Raw genomic sequence first — 19458 nt, forward strand, 5'->3', positions numbered from 1 at the left:
AAGTTGTTCCAACAGGAAAGGCTTTGCTTTATAATGTTGCAACTTAGCTTTAGAAGCTTTGTCCCTGACAGTTGGAGGAGCAACTGCCCTCTTGTAGCTTCTGACTGCTTGGTTCCACTGTGATAGGGCATCTGAGGAGCTCAGTCTCCATCTTCAACATTATTTTGTATTTTTTTGAGCAACAGGCAGGTACCATTTTCTCCGCGCCTGGCCCTAGATTAGGTAATCATAGTAAGGTGAAGGGAGCCTGCCATTACAAATTCCTCAGAATGAAAAGTTTATTCTACTTTGTCTGTTGCCTCAGTTTAAAGAGGGAAGGGGAAGAATGACCACTTTAGAACAGCGCCTTTCTGGAAGTGCCTCTGTAAACTGTGAGATGTTTTAACTCCCTTGTATATGTACGCTTAATAACTGAAGGGAATGTAGCCCAGTGGATCAGAAAGGTCCTTAAGAAAGACACAGAGGCCAAGGTGGAGCATGCCAGAGGCGGGTGCAAGATAGGCATTATCATGAGGTATCTTCCCCACCATCTCCTAGTCCTGGTCCATTTCCATGGATGTTAAAAAGCATGGGGATGGAATGGGACCCAATGGGACCCCACAGCACAGCCATCATGGGGCCTAACAGAAGTCCTCCAGGGCCACTCTCCAGAACTGGTCCTGCAGGCCCTTTTCAGTTTGACTGGTAACTTCCATTTCCATTGGGTAGATCTTTGGGATCCTGAAGGCTCCATTCAAGGACAAGGGTGGGGAAGGCCCACTCGTACGCCTGGAAGAGCTGTCTGACCAGAAGAATGCTCCCTACCAGTACATGTTCCGGCTCTGCTACAGGGTGTTGCGGCACTCCCAGGAAGACTATCGCAAGAACCAGGTAAGCCTTCACCGACATGAGTCAGTAAGTCTGTGGGAGATAGAATTTGGGAGTTCTATTCTTCTGAGACCTTTAGGCATAATGATGATGCATGTGGGAAACAAAGCATTCAGACAGTGAGGAATTAAGACTTGCAGTTCTAACTCGGGTGCGTTGTCCTCGTCCCGCAGGAACATATTGCCAAGCAGTTTGGCATGATGCAGTCCCAGATTGGCTACGACATCTTGGCCGAGGACACCATCACTGCCCTCTTGCACAACAACCGCAAGCTGCTCGAGAAACACATCACCAAGACGGAGGTGGAGACATTTGTGAGCTTGGTGCGAAAGAACCGGGAACCCAGGTGTGTGTCGCCCCACTGGCAGGGAGGCAGCCAGAGCTGCCAGCTTTAGAACCAGGCCTTTTAACCCGCAGCAGTTAACAGGTGTTAATATTTATCTGCATGGTAAAGAGCTTTAGCTGCTAAATCAAGGTGTTGCTAAAGACTGAAAAATGAGGTTGGTTTTTCTGGCTAGCTGGTGATCCTAGATACAGTTCAGGGTACTAATATGGAGGGAAACGTATTTCCCAATGCTTTTACTTTTTCCTTCCATGTGGTGCCTTCTATGACAGCTGTATGTTGTGGCAATGCCTCTTGCATGCTTGGATGGAGGCTGGAGAGTTGGGCGTGGGTATATGTGAGAACCTCTGAAGGTTGCCATACAAAGGGCCCCACACCTTTTGCTCCCCTTTTGCCTCTGCCCCTGCCATCACTGCCCTGCGGACCCTTGGAAAGTTTCCCCCGAGAGAATGTGGCTGAAAAAGATTCCTTTCTCCTGCTGTATGTGAACTCTACCCTTTTGTCTGTGTGAAAAACCACAAGCCAGTCAGTCTTCTAGGTTTGTTTGACTAAAGGGAACTGAAGTGCTGTGGATATAGTGGGGTTGGCAGCAGATTGCTGGAGGGTAGCTGTGTTAGTCATGTAGGTGGAGGAATTGAAGGAACTGTGGCAGTAAATGTGCAGGAAAACTGTTCAAAAGGATGGTCTGAATCAGACAAGGTGGGGGAAAAACTTACACAGTGAGTGTTGATAGCTGAGATAACAGATGCATCGGGTTGTCCTTAAATATAAAACATTGCAGTAGGATTTACTTCTATGTACCCATTTCTATGATGTTAAGAATGATGTTCTTAATGTTTGATTGCTATGTGTCAACGTGGGATCAGGAAGATGATTGATTTCCTGCCTGTAATCCAGCCAAAAGCAGCTCAGATACACCTGGGCGGAAGGTAGTCCTTGTAGGTTGTTTGGAAGATGATGTAATAAAACCTCTCCTATGTCTCCTAGATTTTTAGACTATCTGTCAGATTTGTGTGTGTCGAACCATGTGGCCATTCCCGTCACTCAGGAACTGATCTGCAAGTGTGTGCTGGACCCCAAGAACACTGACATCCTGATCCAAACTGAGTGAGTATCTAGAGAGCCCTGTTCCTTTGAACACTGGAGTTGCCCTAGTCTTCCGCTTAGAAATTACCTTCTCTGAGAAGGGTCATTTTAAGCCCATTATCAGTTAATAATGGGAGGAGCACCATATATATATATATATATATATATATATATATATATATATATATATGAGTACCTTGAGTCAATGAGTAAAACAAGTTAATGAAGAAGGTATTGAGAAGAGTTCTAATCTTTGATCTTACTATATACTTGATTTAATATTTGTATGCTGCTTTTCCAACAACAAAAGGGAGCTTCCAGGAAACCTGTTTATTGAACATTTATGCTGATTTGTTTGCAGGGAGGTTAGAGGATGTGGCATCAAAGGAAGTTTCATCCCACACTTTCTAGTGCATTTCCCCATCACTTTCCTTATTTCAAAAAGTCTGATCCTTTGAGGAAGTGGATTTGTGGCCCAATTAACTTTGACTCTGCAGCCTGAATTTGCCAGATGTAATTGAATCCTATCTGAAAATTGTAACAGTCTGAAAGTGCCCTAAGTTGAGCTCTGAGTGGCTGCCAACAGTAACAAATACACAGAACAATAACAGATAAAAACAACACTTCATCAGTCTAATGATATAAACAAACACAAGAGCATTTCAGTAAGCAAAATCCAGCAATTCGGTAAAAAAGGACACAGTTCAATACAAACCTATAATAATTCAGAAACAGTTCATTTCGGCAAATTCCAACTGTGGGTTATGATGTTATAACTCAAGTCTGAGGGTTGCCTTCCAAAACATTTCTCTGTACTGTGAGTGGACGATCAACAAAGTTCAGTTTCTTCCAGATTTACTTATTTCTCCAGCATGAATGAGGAGAATTACAGACAAATGGTGCTTATTACGGAGACGGCATTATATTATAGCCTCCCTGAAGGAGTCAGTGTATCCTGAAGATTAAATTACTACATCATAATGTGGCCATTATTGGAGCCTCGTTCTATAGTCGGAAAGCAAATTAGAAAAATAATGGACAGATTAATAGAAAGACAGGAAGAGGGAGAGACAGGCTATCATTGTCTGCCAGCTGCAATGTCACTTGCTGGAAATCACAAACACTGTTGCATTCAGATCCTCTTTGCGGGTTTCCAAAAGTCATCAAGTTTGCCACTGTGAGAACAGGATGCAGACTCTTCGTAAGTTCTTATGAGTGGAGAGGAGTCCCTTACCTGCTTTGAATTGGCCTAGGGGTTAAAGCCACAAAATTAAAAGACTCCTGCTTCTTGGGAGGAGGGCAATGACAAACCTAGACAGCATCTTAAAAAGCAGAGACATCACCTTCCCAACAAAGGTCCGTATAGTAAAAGCTATGGTTTTCCCAGTAGTGATGTATGGAAGTGAGAGCTGGACCATAAAGAAGGCTGATTGCCGAAGAATTGATGCTTTTGAATTATGGTGCTGGAGGAGACTCTTGAGAGTCCCATGGACTGCAAGAAGATCAAACGTATCCATTCTTAAGGAAATCAGCCCTGAGTGCTCACTGGAAGGACAGATCCTGAAGCTGAGGCTCCAATACTTTGATCTTACTATATACTTGATTTAATATTTGGCCACCTCATGAGAAGAGAAGACTCCCTGGAAAAGACCCTGATGTTGGGAAAGATGGAGTGCACAAGGAGAAAGGGACGACAGAGGACGAGATGGTTGGATAGTGTTCTCGAAGCTACCAGCATGAGTTTGACCAAACTGCGGGAGGCAGTGGAAGACAGGAGTGTCTGGCGTGCTCTGGTCCATGGGGTCATGAAGAGTCGGACACGACTAAATGACTAAACAACAACAAGGGGTTAAATGGTATTCAGCAGGTTCCTTTTTTCCTCTTCGTTGCCATTCTACCTGTAAAGTGGGGGCAACAATCTTATGAGTTGGTTCAGTGTCCCATTCTTTTTTCCAGGTTGAGACCTGTGAAGGAGATGTCCCAGACTCACGAGTACTTGAGTATCGAATTTTCTGAGGAGGAGGTGTGGCTGACTTGGAGTGACCGAAACAACGATAACCATGAAAAGAGCATCCGGCAGCTGGCCCAGGAAGCACGAGCAGGCAATGCCCATGACGAGAATGTCTTGAGCTACTATAGGTAACAAGCGGTTCTCCATTGGCATTGGTTCCACCTGGTCCTCGACCCACCCTTTTCCTCTTTAGCAATTACTGCCTGTTACCCTAAGTCAGGCTTCCTCAAACTCGTTCCTCCAGATGTTTTTGGCCTACAACTCCCATGATCCCTAGCTAGCAGGACCCAGTGGTCAGGGATGATGGGAATTGTAGTCTCAAAACATCTGGAGGGCTGAGGTTGAGGAAGCCTGTCCTTAGTAGCAATCCTAAAACAGTCTTCTTAGCATGTTTGTTTTTAAATAGAACTTTAGTCACTCTATTGTGATGATGGTATTTGCAGGCATAATTTGATTTCTCCTCTGTTGTATACATATTGGCTGCATCATGTTGTAGTGTTAATCTTTTAGTGGGGTGGGGTAGGAGCAGTGCCTTTTTCTGGGGGTACTCAGGGGTACGCACACCCCCTAAACATTTTGTCCATCTTTGTACTTTTGTCCATTTACTGTATTTAGTTTTCCTGATTTGAACTATAAAATGGTTATTTTCTTGAGTCAAAATGAGAGTGCCCCTAAACATTTTTAAAGAAAAAAAGCACTGGGTAGGAGTCTTCCTGTTCATAATACTGCAGGATGGTCACTTTTAGTAAATGTTGCTGTTTTATTCTTTTGATGTTTGTTTCACACTTTTGCATTTGTAAGTCTTTTTGTTATATAAGACCAACTGAACTGACAGGGAACTGCCTTGGAAGAGTCTTCGACTTTACTAATTATTAATCTGCTCTCTCTCTCTTTTCTTTACTTTCCACACATGCTCATACTTACGTGACTTTTTCTTTTCACTCTTTGTCTCCTCTCCATCCCTGCTTTTGTCCTTTACAGATACCAGCTGAAGTTGTTTGCCCGCATGTGCATGGATAGGCAATACTTGGCCATTAAGGAAATCTCCAAGCAACTGGGAGTGGAGCTCATCTTCCTCTGCATGGCGGATGAAATGTTGCCCTTTGACCTCCGGGCTTCCTTCTGTCATCTCATGCTGCATGTACATGTGGATAGGGATCCACAGGAGAAGGTGATGCCCGTGAAGTTTGCACGTCTGTGGACTGAGATTCCTACAGCCATCACCATCAAAGAGTAAGGAATATCTGGAGGATAAGGGGATGCATGTATGAGGGGGACCATAGCAACTAGGACAGTGTTCTTCAACATTAGAGCTCTGGTGTTGTTGGACTGCAACTCCCACCATCCCTCACCATTGGCTAAGATGGCAGGGGATGATGGGATTTGTAGTCCAGCAACATCTGGAAACCAAGATTGAATAACTCTAGTCAAGGAGGTTCTAGGTTCATATCCCACCCTCTTCACTGGTCGCAGTAATAATAATAATAATAATAATAATAATAATAATAATAATAATAATAATAATAATTTATACACCGCCCATCTGGTGGTATGGACAATATGGATGGCCCAGGTAGAATAACCTTCTAGGAAGTGTGTGTACCTGCCCAAAGATGTAATAAATGCAGCCACCAAGGTGATTGCAGGTAACTCACAACTTACTCTTCTTTAACATATGCACCCTCAGCTTTACATGCTTTGCTGAATAATAATATTTTTTTTAATGATGCAAAAATGGTGTACATAGGGGAGAAATAAGAAATGTTTTGAAAATAGTGTGCATGGGGAAAAAGAGGGTGGGAGAGCAGGAAAAAATGGCCAGCAACCTTTTTGAGAATATTTGGGTGTGGAAGAGGCAGTTGTAGAGGGTGATCGAAGGAGGCCAGAGAGACTTGAGGGGTTTGCAGCAGTTTTAAAAATGGGTTTTTAAATGGTTTTCTAGGGTTTTTTTTAATGGTTTTCTAGGGGGGGAGGTTCTGGCTTTATGCCGGTTTGCTTACATGTGCAATGGCCAGGAACTCAACCTCCCCGTAAATTACCTGTAATTCAGTGTATTCAGAAAGCCTAGAGTTGATCTGTGCTGGAGATTAGGTACCTCATTCATTCATTCATTCATTCATTCATTCATTCATTCATTCAACCAACCAACCAACCAACCAACCAACCAACCAACCAACCAACCAACCAATTTCCTTTGCAGCTATGATGCCAATGTGAATAGCTCAAGGGATGACAAAAAGAATAAGTTTGCCAGCACCATGGAGTTTGTGGAGGACTATCTCAACAATGTTGTCAGTGAGGCAGTGCCCTTTGCTAATGAAGAGAAGAACAAGCTCACTTTTGAGGTCAGTTTGCCTTTGCCATATTCTGGGAGTTTGGCCCTGGCATACCTTGCTGAATGTAAGCAGTTCTGGGTCTGATCAGTGCCTGGATGGGAACCCCATGTACATTGCCTTGGATTCTGTGATGGAAAAAAGATGGGATATAAATGTAAGAAAACAAATTAATAAAATAGTTGCACTTGGATGTCCTATCTTCTGCTTTTCCATAGGTTCTGTCTACACTGGGAAGAAATCTAGGTTATATTTTGTGGTTTTGGGGGTTGCCTTTGTTTCCCGTCATAAAATGGCAGGCTGAACATTTGGGTTCTTTCCTGTATTCTAGACAAGCGTTTTTGGGTTCCTTTTGAGTCTATATTGTTATTACTATTTAATATCTCACATAACACTGAAATAATATAGCTGTGTGTGACTGTCTTTTCCCCACAGCCCTCATGAACTGGGTATGTGAGTTTTTAGGTACACAATCAGTTCTGGTACAATTTGTCAATAACAATGTGTATCCCTTCTGTGGGATTCGGTGTATTTCCATTCACACAGTGTTTTGTTGTGTGTCAAACTGAAATATGGAAATCAGTGTCTTTTAAAAGCCATTAAACACCATTAGCCAAGCCCCATTTTCCAGATTCCCCACCCCCCGCCATACATACCACTTCCTCCAGCACCGGGTTCAAGTTTTTTTCATGGCTTGAGCCATAATATAAAGGGGGGAAAATCCATGTGACATGGTCAGATCTTTCAAAGTTTTGCTAAAAACAGCCTCCATGGCACCAGTGGTAGTTAAAACAAAACAAAACAAAATTTCCTCTCATGCCATTTACGCAGTATGAAGTTATAGTGGTACCTCAGGTTACAAACGCTTTGGGTTACAAACACTTCGGGTTACAAACTCCACTAACCCGGAAGTAGTACCTCTGGTTGAGAACTTTGCCCCAGGATGAGAACAGAAATCGCACGGCAGCGGGGTGGCAGCGGGAGGCCCCATTAGCGAAAGCGCACCTCAGGTTAAGAACGGTTTTGGTTAAGAACAGACTTCGGAAACAAATTAAGTTCGTAACCCGAGGTACCACTGTATTCCCCTTATATGAAGTTGTTATTAACATATACAGGTACAATGAATACCTGTATCTCTCCCCCCCCCCCAGTTAATAGCAGCTTCAAAAACATATAATCCACCTTCCCCAATACTGCAAGCTCAATTCATCTTTGGGCTCCAGTGGCTGTTCTTTTACAAAAGTAGAAGGCACAGGGAGATCTGGTCCACAAGCTCTTTCATGTCGCATGTAATTTGGCCCCAAGACTGAGGAAGAACTAGTTCTCACTGCTGCAACTGTCAGGTGGCACTATCAGTAAAATAAGTTGCCACTGGATGGCTTTTGACACCACCAGCTCTTATTGACCTCATTGGTAGTTTGGGGCATTTTTTAAGAGCGTTTTGAAGTTTAGGGTGATTTCATCTTCACTAGTTTGATAAAACCTCTCTCTCTCTCCCCAGGTTGTCAGTCTTGCCCACAATCTCATCTACTTTGGCTTCTATAGCTTTAGTGAGCTGCTGCGTTTGACACGAACTCTTCTTGGCATCATAGACTGTGTCCAGAACCCTCAGCTGATGATGCAGGCCATGTACAATGATGATATGACTGGTATGTCTAGTGAGTCTTCATCTTATTGAGCCAAGGGTGAATGCCATCATTTAAATTACAAATAACATCTATTTTTAAATGCTGCAGTCTAATAAAGCACTCAAGGGTATGGTGTTAGATAGGGGTTGTTTGTTAGGTAGGACAGAAGCGTGGTTCTCAGATGTGGCTAAACTTCACCTCCCATCATCCCTGACCATTGCCTATGCTGGCTGGGGCTGGAGGGAGTTGGCGGTCCTACAACATCTGAAGCACCACAGATTCCCCATCTCTGTTTTACGAATTACAGAAGAAGCATAATTCATTCAATGAACCTTGATAGACCAGAAACGGTTAAAGTAAAACCCCACAATTCACCTTACACATTTCTCTTTTTTTTTGGTTTGTACATCACATTGATTCACTTAATGGATATGACCATGACTCGCTCTTCATGGCCGGGGGTGTAATTTGGCAAGGATCATATAATGACCTGCACAGAATATTCATACACTGGACGACAATTCAGAAGAAATAAAGATGTCGACAGAATAATGAGGGGAAATAATTTGAAATTAGCACAGAAATAAAAATGTGCTCTGCTTATCCGCCAAGGACTCAGACCAGATATTTTTCAGTTTCATAGTATTTTCCTTTGGTTTGCTTGCGGAAGTGCGTTTTCTGCTGATCTCCAGCAAAAGCTCAGCAAATAGCCATTGCGAGATGTCTATGTAAGTAGGACCAGCTTTGATCATGATTTTTGTGGTTGCTCTTCCAGGGAAAAATGTCCGGAGGTCCATCCATGGTGTTGGCCAGATGATGTCAACTATGGTGCTGAGCAGGAAGCAGTCCATCTTTGGTCCCTCGAATATGAATGCCGTGGTAGTTCCTGAACCTGCTGATAGGGGAAGGAGCATAGAAAATGAAAACATTGTGGTGATGGAAACGAAGCTGAAAATTCTAGAGATTTTGCAGGTTAGGGCAAGTCTGAAATTCCTGAGACCTTGTGACCATGTGACAACAATAGTTGCTCATGATGGACCTTTTCTTGACAGTGACTTGGGGCTTAAGAAGGGAAAGTGATGATGAAAGGTTGGAAAGGTGTGCAAATTGGATTGATTGATTATCTCTCCGTACTCTCTGTTCTTCCTCAGTTCATCCTGAATGTACGTCTGGATTACAGGATCTCCTATTTGCTCTCTGTCTTCAAGAAAGAATTTGTAGAGGTCTATCCCATGCAGGACAGTGGAGCTGATGGAACAGCTCCAGCCTTTGACTCCACAAGTAATCTCCTACACTTCCCTTGTATTTTCTCCCTACTTGAACTGTGTCATTGATTCCTTTCTAACTTCATATTGCTTTAATAGACAATACAAAAGCTGGCAGGTGTTAGACTTTTACCTGCAGATCAATGGAACCCGTAACACTGCAGATGTTGTTGGATTACAACACCCATCATACATTACCATTGATGATGCTGACTGTGATTGATAAGAATCCAGCAACATCTGGAGAGCTACAGATTCCCCATCTGCATTCTAAACAGGAAAGCAATGGTGAGGAACTATTATTATTATTATTATTAGCCATTTAGGGTGAATCATGCCCATCTTTCCCATGCCTGGGTGCACTTCTGATTTTCCATCTGCAACCCTAGCTTGCATTTGGTGCTTTTTGAATTCAAGCCACAGCTGCAAATATCTTCCTTTGCATGGCAACAGAAAGGGGCATCAGATTTTAAAAGTCTCAGATTCAAGCTGCAGCTGCAAAGGAGGAATCCCTATTCTTCCTCTGCAGCCTGAGGTTTTCTGCACCTGATGAGGAAATGCCTGACCTCACAGGATGCATCTGATGTCATATGAAATCAGATGATTGACAGGCGAGCCACCTGCCTGTCAAAGTGGTCCATGGAGTGTTGGCCACTTTTGGGTCCTGCCAAAAGTGGCTCCCCACCTTTGAGAGAGAGAGAGACAGATGACAGGGTAAGAAATGTGGAGCTGTTCAGATGATTAGTTTTCCCTTCCTTTCTTATTTACATTTCTTATTCCCCATTATCATCTCTGAGTTGTCTCCTAATGGTGCACAGCATTGCTCACTTCCTATGCATTTCCTTTTCCTGCAGCTGCAGCAATGAACCTGGACCGGATAGGCGAGCAGGCTGAAGCCATGTTTGGGGTTGGGTAAGTTCTTGTCACTTCCAGCTCTTAGTGCCCCCAATTGCCCTTTTCAAAGAGTATCTCTTTGTTCGCAGCCAAAACTGTAGGCATAGGAGATAATGAATCACTAGGAGCTACCATAAAAATAAGTTTTTTAGATAATGCAACACATCTGGATTATTGCATGCAAATCATTATTGAAACTCCAAAACCAGTGTTGGATATGATGTCCTTTTTTTAACTTGGCGGCAGGAAAACAAGCAGCATGTTAGAAGTCGATGACGAAGGAGGCCGGATGTTCCTTCGGGTGCTGATCCATTTGACCATGCACGACTACCCCCCACTTGTCTCAGGTTCCCTTCAGCTCCTCTTCAAACATTTCAGCCAGAGGCAGGAGGTCCTGCACACCTTTAAGCAGGTAACTCTCTGTGACATGTGACTTCTGCCAGCCAGCAAGTCATCTACATCCGCTTCCTTTCAGTGTTGTCTTACAATTCTCCCTCAATGGAACTGGCCACTTGGTTGTAATTATCTATGCATCCCCTGTTGCTTCACTTTGTTTGGACCTAGCTGTGAAGGGAACAAGCATTGCCTTGGTACTGTGTGCATCAGGTGGTGCTTGATCCACTAAGATTCCCATCCGTCTGAGATCAATGTGGGGCCAGTGTGTTCCTCCACACATTCTTTGTTACGCACAAATTTCATGATTAGAGACACTGTAGCCATCTGAGGAACCCTTGAACAAACTGAGAGAGATGCATGTCTCACATGCTATCTTTTAACAGAGCTAGGCCTTCGTCCTGGTTCTTTTTTTGACAGCCAGCAGCATCAGCAGATGTTCTTCACGGTATCTCAATGCAGGTTCAGCTGCTGATCTCGGCTCAGGATGTTGAGAACTACAAAGTGATCAAGTCAGAGCTGGATAAACTACGCATGATGGTGGAGAAGTCTGAGCTCTGGGTGGAAAAGAAGGGCAGCTCCAAGGGAGAAGACGGACAAGAAGGAGAAAAAAAGGAGAAGAAAGAGGTAGAGCTGGAGCGTCTTTGGGGCAGGCAGGGAGCACCTCTGCATTGCTGGTTCGAAGTCTGGGTGTGCTGTGAACGATGAATGAATGAGAATCGAAAGCCTGGGTTGAGAACATTCCACACATTATTTCAGCAGTAACATTTTCTTTGCCACTGAGTGATCCCTCGACAGGGAGCTTTTGCTAATCCTGGATCTCTTGTGAGTATCTATGACAAAAAGTGGATGGGAAAAGGATAGCACTCGATTAGGAATGGGTGTGTGTGTGTGTGTGTGTGAGAGAGAAACGATGACACAAGGTAGTCACTTTGAATCAGGTTTCGCTTCACTTATTACACTATAGCATAATATGTACCTAAAAGATTAGTTTGTGTACAATACAGTGGTACCTCGGGTTAAATACTTAATTCATTCCGGAGGTCTGTTCTTAACCTGAAACTGTTCTTAACCTGAAGCACCACTTTAGCTAATGGGGCCTCCTGCTGCCGCTGTGCCGCCGGAGCACGATTTCTGTTCTTATCCTGAAGCAAAGAGTTCTTAACCCGAGGTAATATTTCTGGGTTAGCGAAGTATGTAACCTGAAGCGTATGTAACATGAGGTACCACTGTATAGGCTAGCCTGGTTTTTGACTGCTATGAAGGGAGAGTAGGCTTCGCAGAAAACACGAGGGTGGATTTCTTCTTCATTAGCTGCTGCAAAGATGCCTGAATAGTTTTATTTCCTTCCCCTCCCCAGCGTACCACAGATGAGGAGCCTGGGACCCCTGGAGAAAAAAGCAGTGAGAACTACCAGCTGGTTAAAGGCGTAAGCATTTGCACCTGACATTCCTTCTCGGGAAGTTGTGAGGAAAGAGGGGAGAACCTTGCCCTGAGCTTGTTGGAGGAAGGTTGGGGTGGCAATTACCAGTAATCCATACAGACACAATATGCCTTGGGCTAAGCAGCATCCCTTGATTCTGGAGAGGCATGTGAGGGCACCTCTCATTTTGCTTCTCTAGAATCAGGGGTAAGATTGCTAGTTGCTTTCTACCACTAATTCATCTCCTGCTGGGCGGTGGTTTATGATTATGTTTTGTTTCAACTTGCTTTCCTTCAGATTCTGGAGCGGCTCAATAAAATGTGTGGGGTTGGTGAGCAGATGCGAAAGAAGCAGCAGCGCTTGCTGAAGAATATGGATGCCCACAAAGTGATGCTGGACCTCCTGCAGATCCCCTATGAGAAGGTGAGAAGGAGGAGATGAATGAGTGGCAGTCGTGATTAGGAGAGCAGAACGTGCTGGGCTGCTGGAGATCTCATGGGGATAATGCTGTTCTAAATCTGTGGGATTGTCAGCAGCGGCATGGGGTAGAGTAGGGTGTGGCGAGGAGGTGAGAAGGGGAGAGCTCCAGGTTGGTGATGTTGGTGTCCCACACAGGTGTCCCCTGATCTTGATGCCACCTCACCCCATTCATGGTCTACTCAAATTAAGGTACATTAAAGACTTTGCACCAGGGACCTACCTTTTATTCTCCGTGAACAGGGTGACACCAAGATGTTGGAGATCCTGAAGTTAACCCACCAGTTCCTGCAGAAGTTTTGTGCTGGCAACCAAGAAAACCAGGCCCTCCTCCATAAGCAGCTCAGCTTGTTCCTCACCCCTGGGGTAAGAGAAGGAGCAAGTGAAATAAATGGGGGAGGGGCTAAGAAATGTTGTGTGCAGGCAGCATGCAAGATATCATTTCCCGTAGATCTCCTGTTTCTGTTCAGATTCAGCCAATACAGACTTTATAACAGAGGCTTGTAGTTTCACAGCCCTACTTGGGTTGTGAGGCCATGTCTCCATGGAGCCCAAACTATCCCAGTCTAATCTCACAGGGTTGCTGTGAGGATACAGTTGGAAAACCCTGTCTAGGCCTTTCCTAAAAGCTATGGGTGAAAAATGGGATCTTGTTTATTTTATGCTATTTCTTTACTCCAAGGAGCTCAAGGTGGGTTACATGGTTCTCTACCCCTCCCCTGTTTTTAACCCTGTGAGGTAAGTTAGCCTGAGGCTGTCACTGTCCTAACGTCCCTCAGAAGGCTTAATGAGGATAGGAGCTTCGGTCTTCCCAGTCCTAATCTGACACTGAGCAGACAGAAGAAAGAAATAGACTGGAAGGTGTTCCAAGAAGCCAACGATCAAGGCCAGATATAGGTATGAGTGACACCTGCCGTGCCTCCTGAGCCTCACCTTTCCTTCTTCTTTTTGCCAGCTTCTGGAAGCAGAGACAATGCAGCACATCTTCCTGAACAACTATCAGCTGTGTTCCGAGATCAACGAGACGGTGCTGCAGCACTTCATCCACTGCCTGGCCACACACGGACGCCACGTGCAGTACCTGGACTTCCTGCACACCATCATCAAGGCTGAGGGCAAGTACATCAAGAAGTGCCAGGACATGATCATGACTGAGGTGAGGCTCCATATCTCTCTCTCTCTCTCTCTCTCTCTCTCTCCCTCCCTCCCTCCCTCCCTCCCTCCCTCTCTTGCTGAGCAAAACGAGGGAGGAGGTGAGGTACAGATCATGACACAAGATGCTGATGGGAAGTCCTGTTCTAGCAGTAAGGAAATTGGGGTTTAAAGCTGGTAGGGTAAATCAGGCAGCCTCAAGTGTAGGCTTCCTTCAGTCCCTAACTGAATCGCCTGCCTGCAGTTCTCCTGTAATTTGAGGGGGAAAGTGTCAAGCTGCATGTTTCTGGCTGGGTTAATGGAGTGCCAGGCCTGTGGCACATGCAGTTACAATCTCATAGAAGGGAAAAACCTGACTTGGCTTGGGGGGAAGGGAAGAAGTGCCATTTTGTGGTAGGAAGGTAATAACAACAACATCAGCATCCGTAACAATGCACAGGCCTGAATAGCTGCTGTCTGACTATAACGGCTTTTTAAAAAAGAAGTAAGGAAGACGCTGTGACGACCAGCATCAATGCCAGCATCAGCCTTGGTGGGTTGCATGTTTGCTTGTGCAGCCCAAGTGCTGATGCAGGGACTGTTTAGCTGCCACCATCACCTACTGCTTTCTGGGTGATCATTTGGGGGCCCAGGATCTTGAGCTCCACCTCTAGCTATAGTGCTGCCCCTACCTCTCAGGCACCTCTCAGATCCAAGTATATGGCTTGATCCCTATTGAGCCTGAGACTATGAGCTTTCCAGCTTGGGCTTCATTTTTCAGACTGATTGTGAAATTATACGAGAGAGAAAAACAGAACACTTAGTGTATAAGCAATGAGGAAGAGGGACTTTCCCTTCCAGGAGATGCAATCACAGTGACTACTGTGCTGTAAAATTGCCATCCTCTCATTGTATCTCAGGTCCTTAGAATTATATTCTCTTTTGGATGAGGCATTCCTCTTTAGCTCTACCACAGCCTATATACAGGTGCAGTGGGGATGGAGAGGGGCTCAAAAGTACTATTTTTTTTGCAGATGTTTGCCAACCTTTTGGAGCAGGGATGAGGAACCTGTGGGCTTCAGCCTCCATTGCTCCCAATCATCACGGCCAATCAATGTTCAGGGGTGTTGGGAGTTGAAGTCCTGCAACACCTAGAGAACCACAGATTAGCCACTTTTGTTTCTGGGCTGTGTTGCTTAGCCTCCTTGTCCTTTTCCCACAGCTGACCAATGCTGGGGATGACGTGGTGGTGTTTTACAATGATAAGGCCTCCCTAGCCAACATGTTGGAGATGATGACAGCAGCCCGGGACGGAGTAGAGGAGAACAGCCCCCTCATGTACCACATCTCCCTGGTGGATCTGCTGGCAGCCTGTGCTGAAGGCAAAAACGTCTACACAGAAATCAAGTGCACCTCTCTCCTCCCCTTGGAGGACGTGGTGCGAGTGGTCACTCACGAAGACTGCATCACGGAGGTGAGGGCAGGATGTGGGCAGCTGCTTGAGGTGCAGGTGCTGAAAGGCTGTGGCTTTGTGGTTGTTCCTGTATTCCAGGTTGCTGCCCTTCTAGGGAGAGTCACGATTCCAAACAAAGGAAAATCTGCTTTTCAAATGCATGTGAGATGGTTATTCCCCAGTGTGATGTGGTGGATAGTGTCAGGAATGAACCATTCCCTGCTTGGCCATGTTACCCACTGGGCGACCGTATAGCCAGTCACTGTAAGAATAAGCAGCATCCTTCTGGATCAAGTCAGGGGTCCATCAAACCAGCGTCTTGCTTCCTACTGGCCAGCCAGTTGCCTCTGGGGAGCCAGCAATCAGAGCATGAAGGCAATATTTGTCTCTTGCTATTGGTCTCCAGTAACTGCTATGCAGTGGCATAATTCCTCTGATTATGGAAGCTTCATTTGGCCATCAGGAAGTCTAATCTTCATCATGGAGTTGTAAGAATGCATCTTGGGCACCCTTTGCTCTTTGCAGCAGAGTGTTTAGATGCTGAAGTAGCCCCCCTTTTTTGGCTCAAATCCCCCTTTTCCGTGTTCTTGTACAGATGTGGATGGGGGTTCAGAGAAGTATTGGGGGTACCAATATAAACAAAGATGCTCCTATGAAGTCTGAAGGGATAAGTGTGGAGGTTTCTTGCCTTGCCTCTTCTCATCCCACTCTAGGCAGGGGCTTCTGACCCATCCCTTTTCTTTCAGGTGAAGATTGCTTACGTCAACTTTGTCAACCATTGCTATGTGGACACAGAGGTGGAGATGAAGGAGATCTACACTAGCAACCACATCTGGACGCTGTTTGAGAACTTCACTCTTGACATGGCCAGGGCAAGTGTTGGTACCTAAATAGCGTGGCTGGGATAATGGGACTAGGGAGAGAGGTGCCCTTTGTGAAAAGGAAGTCCTTTTGCTCATAGCATAAGCCTGATGTTTCGCTGACGGCAGTTATATGAACAGCTAGTTAGCTGAAGAATTGGCGGAAGGAGGAAGTGTCACACAACACCTCATCCATCTGTAGAATTCATTGCTGAAGGTGCTTTGTTGGCCATTAGCAAAAATAGCTGTTTTATTAAAACAAAAACAATGGGATTTAGTGACCACATGTGACGGATGGGTCTATTAGTGGCGCTTAGCCATGATGAAAAGGCAGGGTGGCATTAATGCAAGAATGAGCAGAAAGAACCTCAGAGGAGCACTAAATATAATTTATGGAACCCAGTGTGTTTTTGATTACAGTTTTCATTTGGGGCGCTGTAAAACAAAACAGTGCTCTGTATTTTCTTTGTGCTTAGTTGCAAATGGATTAGCTGTAATAGCCAGCATGACTTCAGAGTTTGAAGATGGTAAACCTCTGGCTACCAAATGCCGGAGGCTGTCAGGAGGGAATAGATATCCCTGATATGCCCTGCTTGTGAACTTCCCTTTGGCATGTGGCCAGCTGGAAGGTAGAATGCTGAGCTAGATGGTCTTGGCTCTTCATTACTGTTCAGTGTGCTGGAGCTGGTATGCCGTCCTCCAAGCAGGACGCTGTTTTATTGTCCTTGTGTTTCGTCTGACGAGAAATTGCTTCCTCAAATTATACTGTGCCATTATGACTGTAGGCAATGCACATTTGTTCCTGCTTGGCAGTATGCCCCAAGGCTAGGAACTCCCAAGCCAGGACCTTACTGGTAATTCATGGTAGAGGCAAACTTTGCACAGTTCCCTGACTTTGGGGTTAGGGAAGGAGATGCCAGTCTTCTGACTCACAGATGCCACCTGGACTCTGGAAATATTATCTCCATGCTCTGTTTTCTGGTCCCATGAGCTACAATCCACTGCCTCAACAGTTCTGGTGGAATGGTGGCACTAAAAGCATGAGCTGAGGAGTCTCAAACTGAGAACTTGTCTCAGCCACAAACTCATTAGGTGGCCTGAAGGAGGCCACTCAGCCACAGCCTCTTATCTGCAATGGGAGGATGATAATAATATCAACCTACCTTATAGGGCTGTAGTTAGGATTGCTAAGATAATGTTGAAGGAGTGCTTTGAAAAGTGAAGTACTGTTTTTCATCTCCATCTTCACAGGTGTGCAAGAAGCGTGAGAAGCGCCTGGCTGATCCCTCTTTGGAGAAGTATGTACTCACTGTGGTGCTGGACACAATCCATGCTTTTTTCAGCTCTCCTTTCTCTGAGAACAGCACCTCACTACAGGTACAAATGGGTAGCTTCAGGTTCTCAAATCCGTTCCAGCGTAAGACCATAATTGTGAACTGGGAAGGATGTCACTGGTCCCAGTATTTCTAAGGAACAAGATTTGCAGTATAATTCTGTGTCTACATAGGCCAGCTGTAGCATGCCTTTCCCTTCTCTTCTGAGGGACAGATGCATTCATAAGGTGAATGCCACTTGGCTTGGCCTATACTTTGTCAGCTAAAAAGGTATTTGAGAAGCTCAGTGTCACCTGCTGAAGCAGAAGTAGAATATTCTCCATAGCTAAAAATTAGGATTCAGTTTGCACACTTTATATTATCATTCTTTCTTTCACTCCCAGTTGAATCAGGATAGCAATCAGCAATTGAGTGGATCCTCAACTCAAGTTTAGAATCGAAAAACAAAACCACTGTAAGAGGTTGATTTGATAAGCTGCTGTTCTAAGGGTAACTAGACGAGTCAGTGGGAGATCCATGATTGGGTACCTTGATTAGTTTTTTAAATGTAAATACAGCAAAATCAGATCAGGTCTGTGGAGGGCCGGTAGTGGCGCCCACCCTGTGGAACGCCCTCCCATCAGATGTCAAGGAAATATACAACTATATGACTTTTAGAAGACATTTGAAGGCAGCCCTGTTTAGGGAAGTTTTTAATGTTTGATGTTTTATCGTGTTTTTAATATTCTGTTGGGAGCTGCCCAGAGTGGCTGGGGAAACCCAGCCAGATGGGTGGGGTATAAATTTATTATTATTATTATTATTATTATTATTATTATTATTATTATTATTATTAAAGAATATTTATTAAATTTTCCAATTTTTTAAACAAACAAACAAAAACAGAAACATTAAACAAAAGCATAAAATTCATAAACCATACTTTTAAATAACAAATTTCTCAGACCTCCTCATACTTCTCCTTCTTGTATCCCAATTAAGGTTATTTGTTCAGCAAATCCTTCATTTAAAGCATTACAGCTTGTAACATTACCTTATTTTTCAAACCCTTTTCCCCCCCATCTATGTTCTTATATATCATTACAGCTAGAAACCTCTCAATTTCAATCCAGCACCATCTAACTTTCTTAAATTTTACAATATTTCTGTAAATAGTCCTTGAATTTTTTCCAATCTTCTTCAGCCGACTCTTCTCCCTGGTCACGGATTCTGCTCGTCAATTCTGCCAGTCCCATACAGTCAATCAATTTCATCTGCCATTCTTCCAGAGTGGGTAGATCTTGCGTCTTCCAATACTTTGCGATGAGTATTCTTGCTGCTGTTGTAGCATACATAAAAAAAGTTCTGTCCTTCTTTGGCACCACTTGGCCGCCCATGCCCAAGAGAAAGGCCTCTGGTTTCTTCAAGAAGGTATATTTAAATACCTTTTTCAATTCATTATATATCATTTCCCAGAACGCCTTAATCCTGGGACACGTCCACCAAAGGTGAAAGAATGTACCTTCATTTTCCTTACATTTCCAACATTTATTGTCAGGCAAATGATAGATTTTTGCAAGCTTGACTGGGGTCATGTACCACCTGTATATCATTTTCATAATATTCTCTCTTAAGGCATTACATGCCGTGAATTTAATCCCGGTGGTCCACAACTGTTCCCAGTCAGCAAACAAGATATTATGTCCAACGTCTTGTGCCCATTTAATCATTACAGATTTAACCGTCTCATCCTGAGTATTCCATTTCAGCAGCAAGTTATACATTTTTGACAAAGTCTTAGTTTTGGATTCTAGCAATTCTATTTCCAATTTAGATTTTTCCACCTGGAAACCAACTTTCTTATCCAAATTGTAAACCTCCATTATCTGATAATAATGAAGCCAATCTCGCACTTTATCTTTCAATTTCTCAAAACTCTGCAACTTCAGTCTGTCCCCTTCTTGTTCCAAAATTTCCCAAT

General features: G+C 44.3%; 1 protein-coding gene across 2 annotated transcripts in view; it reads left to right on the forward strand.

The window, feature by feature from the left end:
* Window positions 1-19458, forward strand: part of ITPR3 (inositol 1,4,5-trisphosphate receptor type 3) — a 102091-nt gene that overhangs the window by 56514 nt on the left and 26119 nt on the right. Inside the window, exons 15-33 of one of the 2 annotated variants that reach the window (XM_053393007.1) lie at window positions 709-870; window positions 1041-1213; window positions 2198-2317; window positions 4253-4435; window positions 5289-5540; window positions 6508-6652; window positions 8142-8289; window positions 9044-9240; window positions 9420-9549; window positions 10388-10445; window positions 10674-10839; window positions 11241-11447; window positions 12181-12249; window positions 12541-12666; window positions 12964-13086; window positions 13676-13876; window positions 15074-15325; window positions 16051-16176; window positions 17416-17541. In XM_053393007.1, the coding sequence (XP_053248982.1) occupies window positions 709-870; window positions 1041-1213; window positions 2198-2317; window positions 4253-4435; window positions 5289-5540; window positions 6508-6652; window positions 8142-8289; window positions 9044-9240; window positions 9420-9549; window positions 10388-10445; window positions 10674-10839; window positions 11241-11447; window positions 12181-12249; window positions 12541-12666; window positions 12964-13086; window positions 13676-13876; window positions 15074-15325; window positions 16051-16176; window positions 17416-17541 (2964 nt within the window). The remainder of the gene's footprint in view (window positions 1-708; window positions 871-1040; window positions 1214-2197; window positions 2318-4252; window positions 4436-5288; window positions 5541-6507; window positions 6653-8141; window positions 8290-9043; window positions 9241-9419; window positions 9550-10387; window positions 10446-10673; window positions 10840-11240; window positions 11448-12180; window positions 12250-12540; window positions 12667-12963; window positions 13087-13675; window positions 13877-15073; window positions 15326-16050; window positions 16177-17415; window positions 17542-19458) is intronic. The other variant, XM_053393008.1, reaches the window with a different exon arrangement.

The sequence above is a fragment of the Podarcis raffonei genome, chromosome 6, assembly GCF_027172205.1.
Source record: "Podarcis raffonei isolate rPodRaf1 chromosome 6, rPodRaf1.pri, whole genome shotgun sequence".
In the NCBI taxonomy this organism is placed as follows: domain Eukaryota; kingdom Metazoa; phylum Chordata; class Lepidosauria; order Squamata; family Lacertidae; genus Podarcis; species Podarcis raffonei.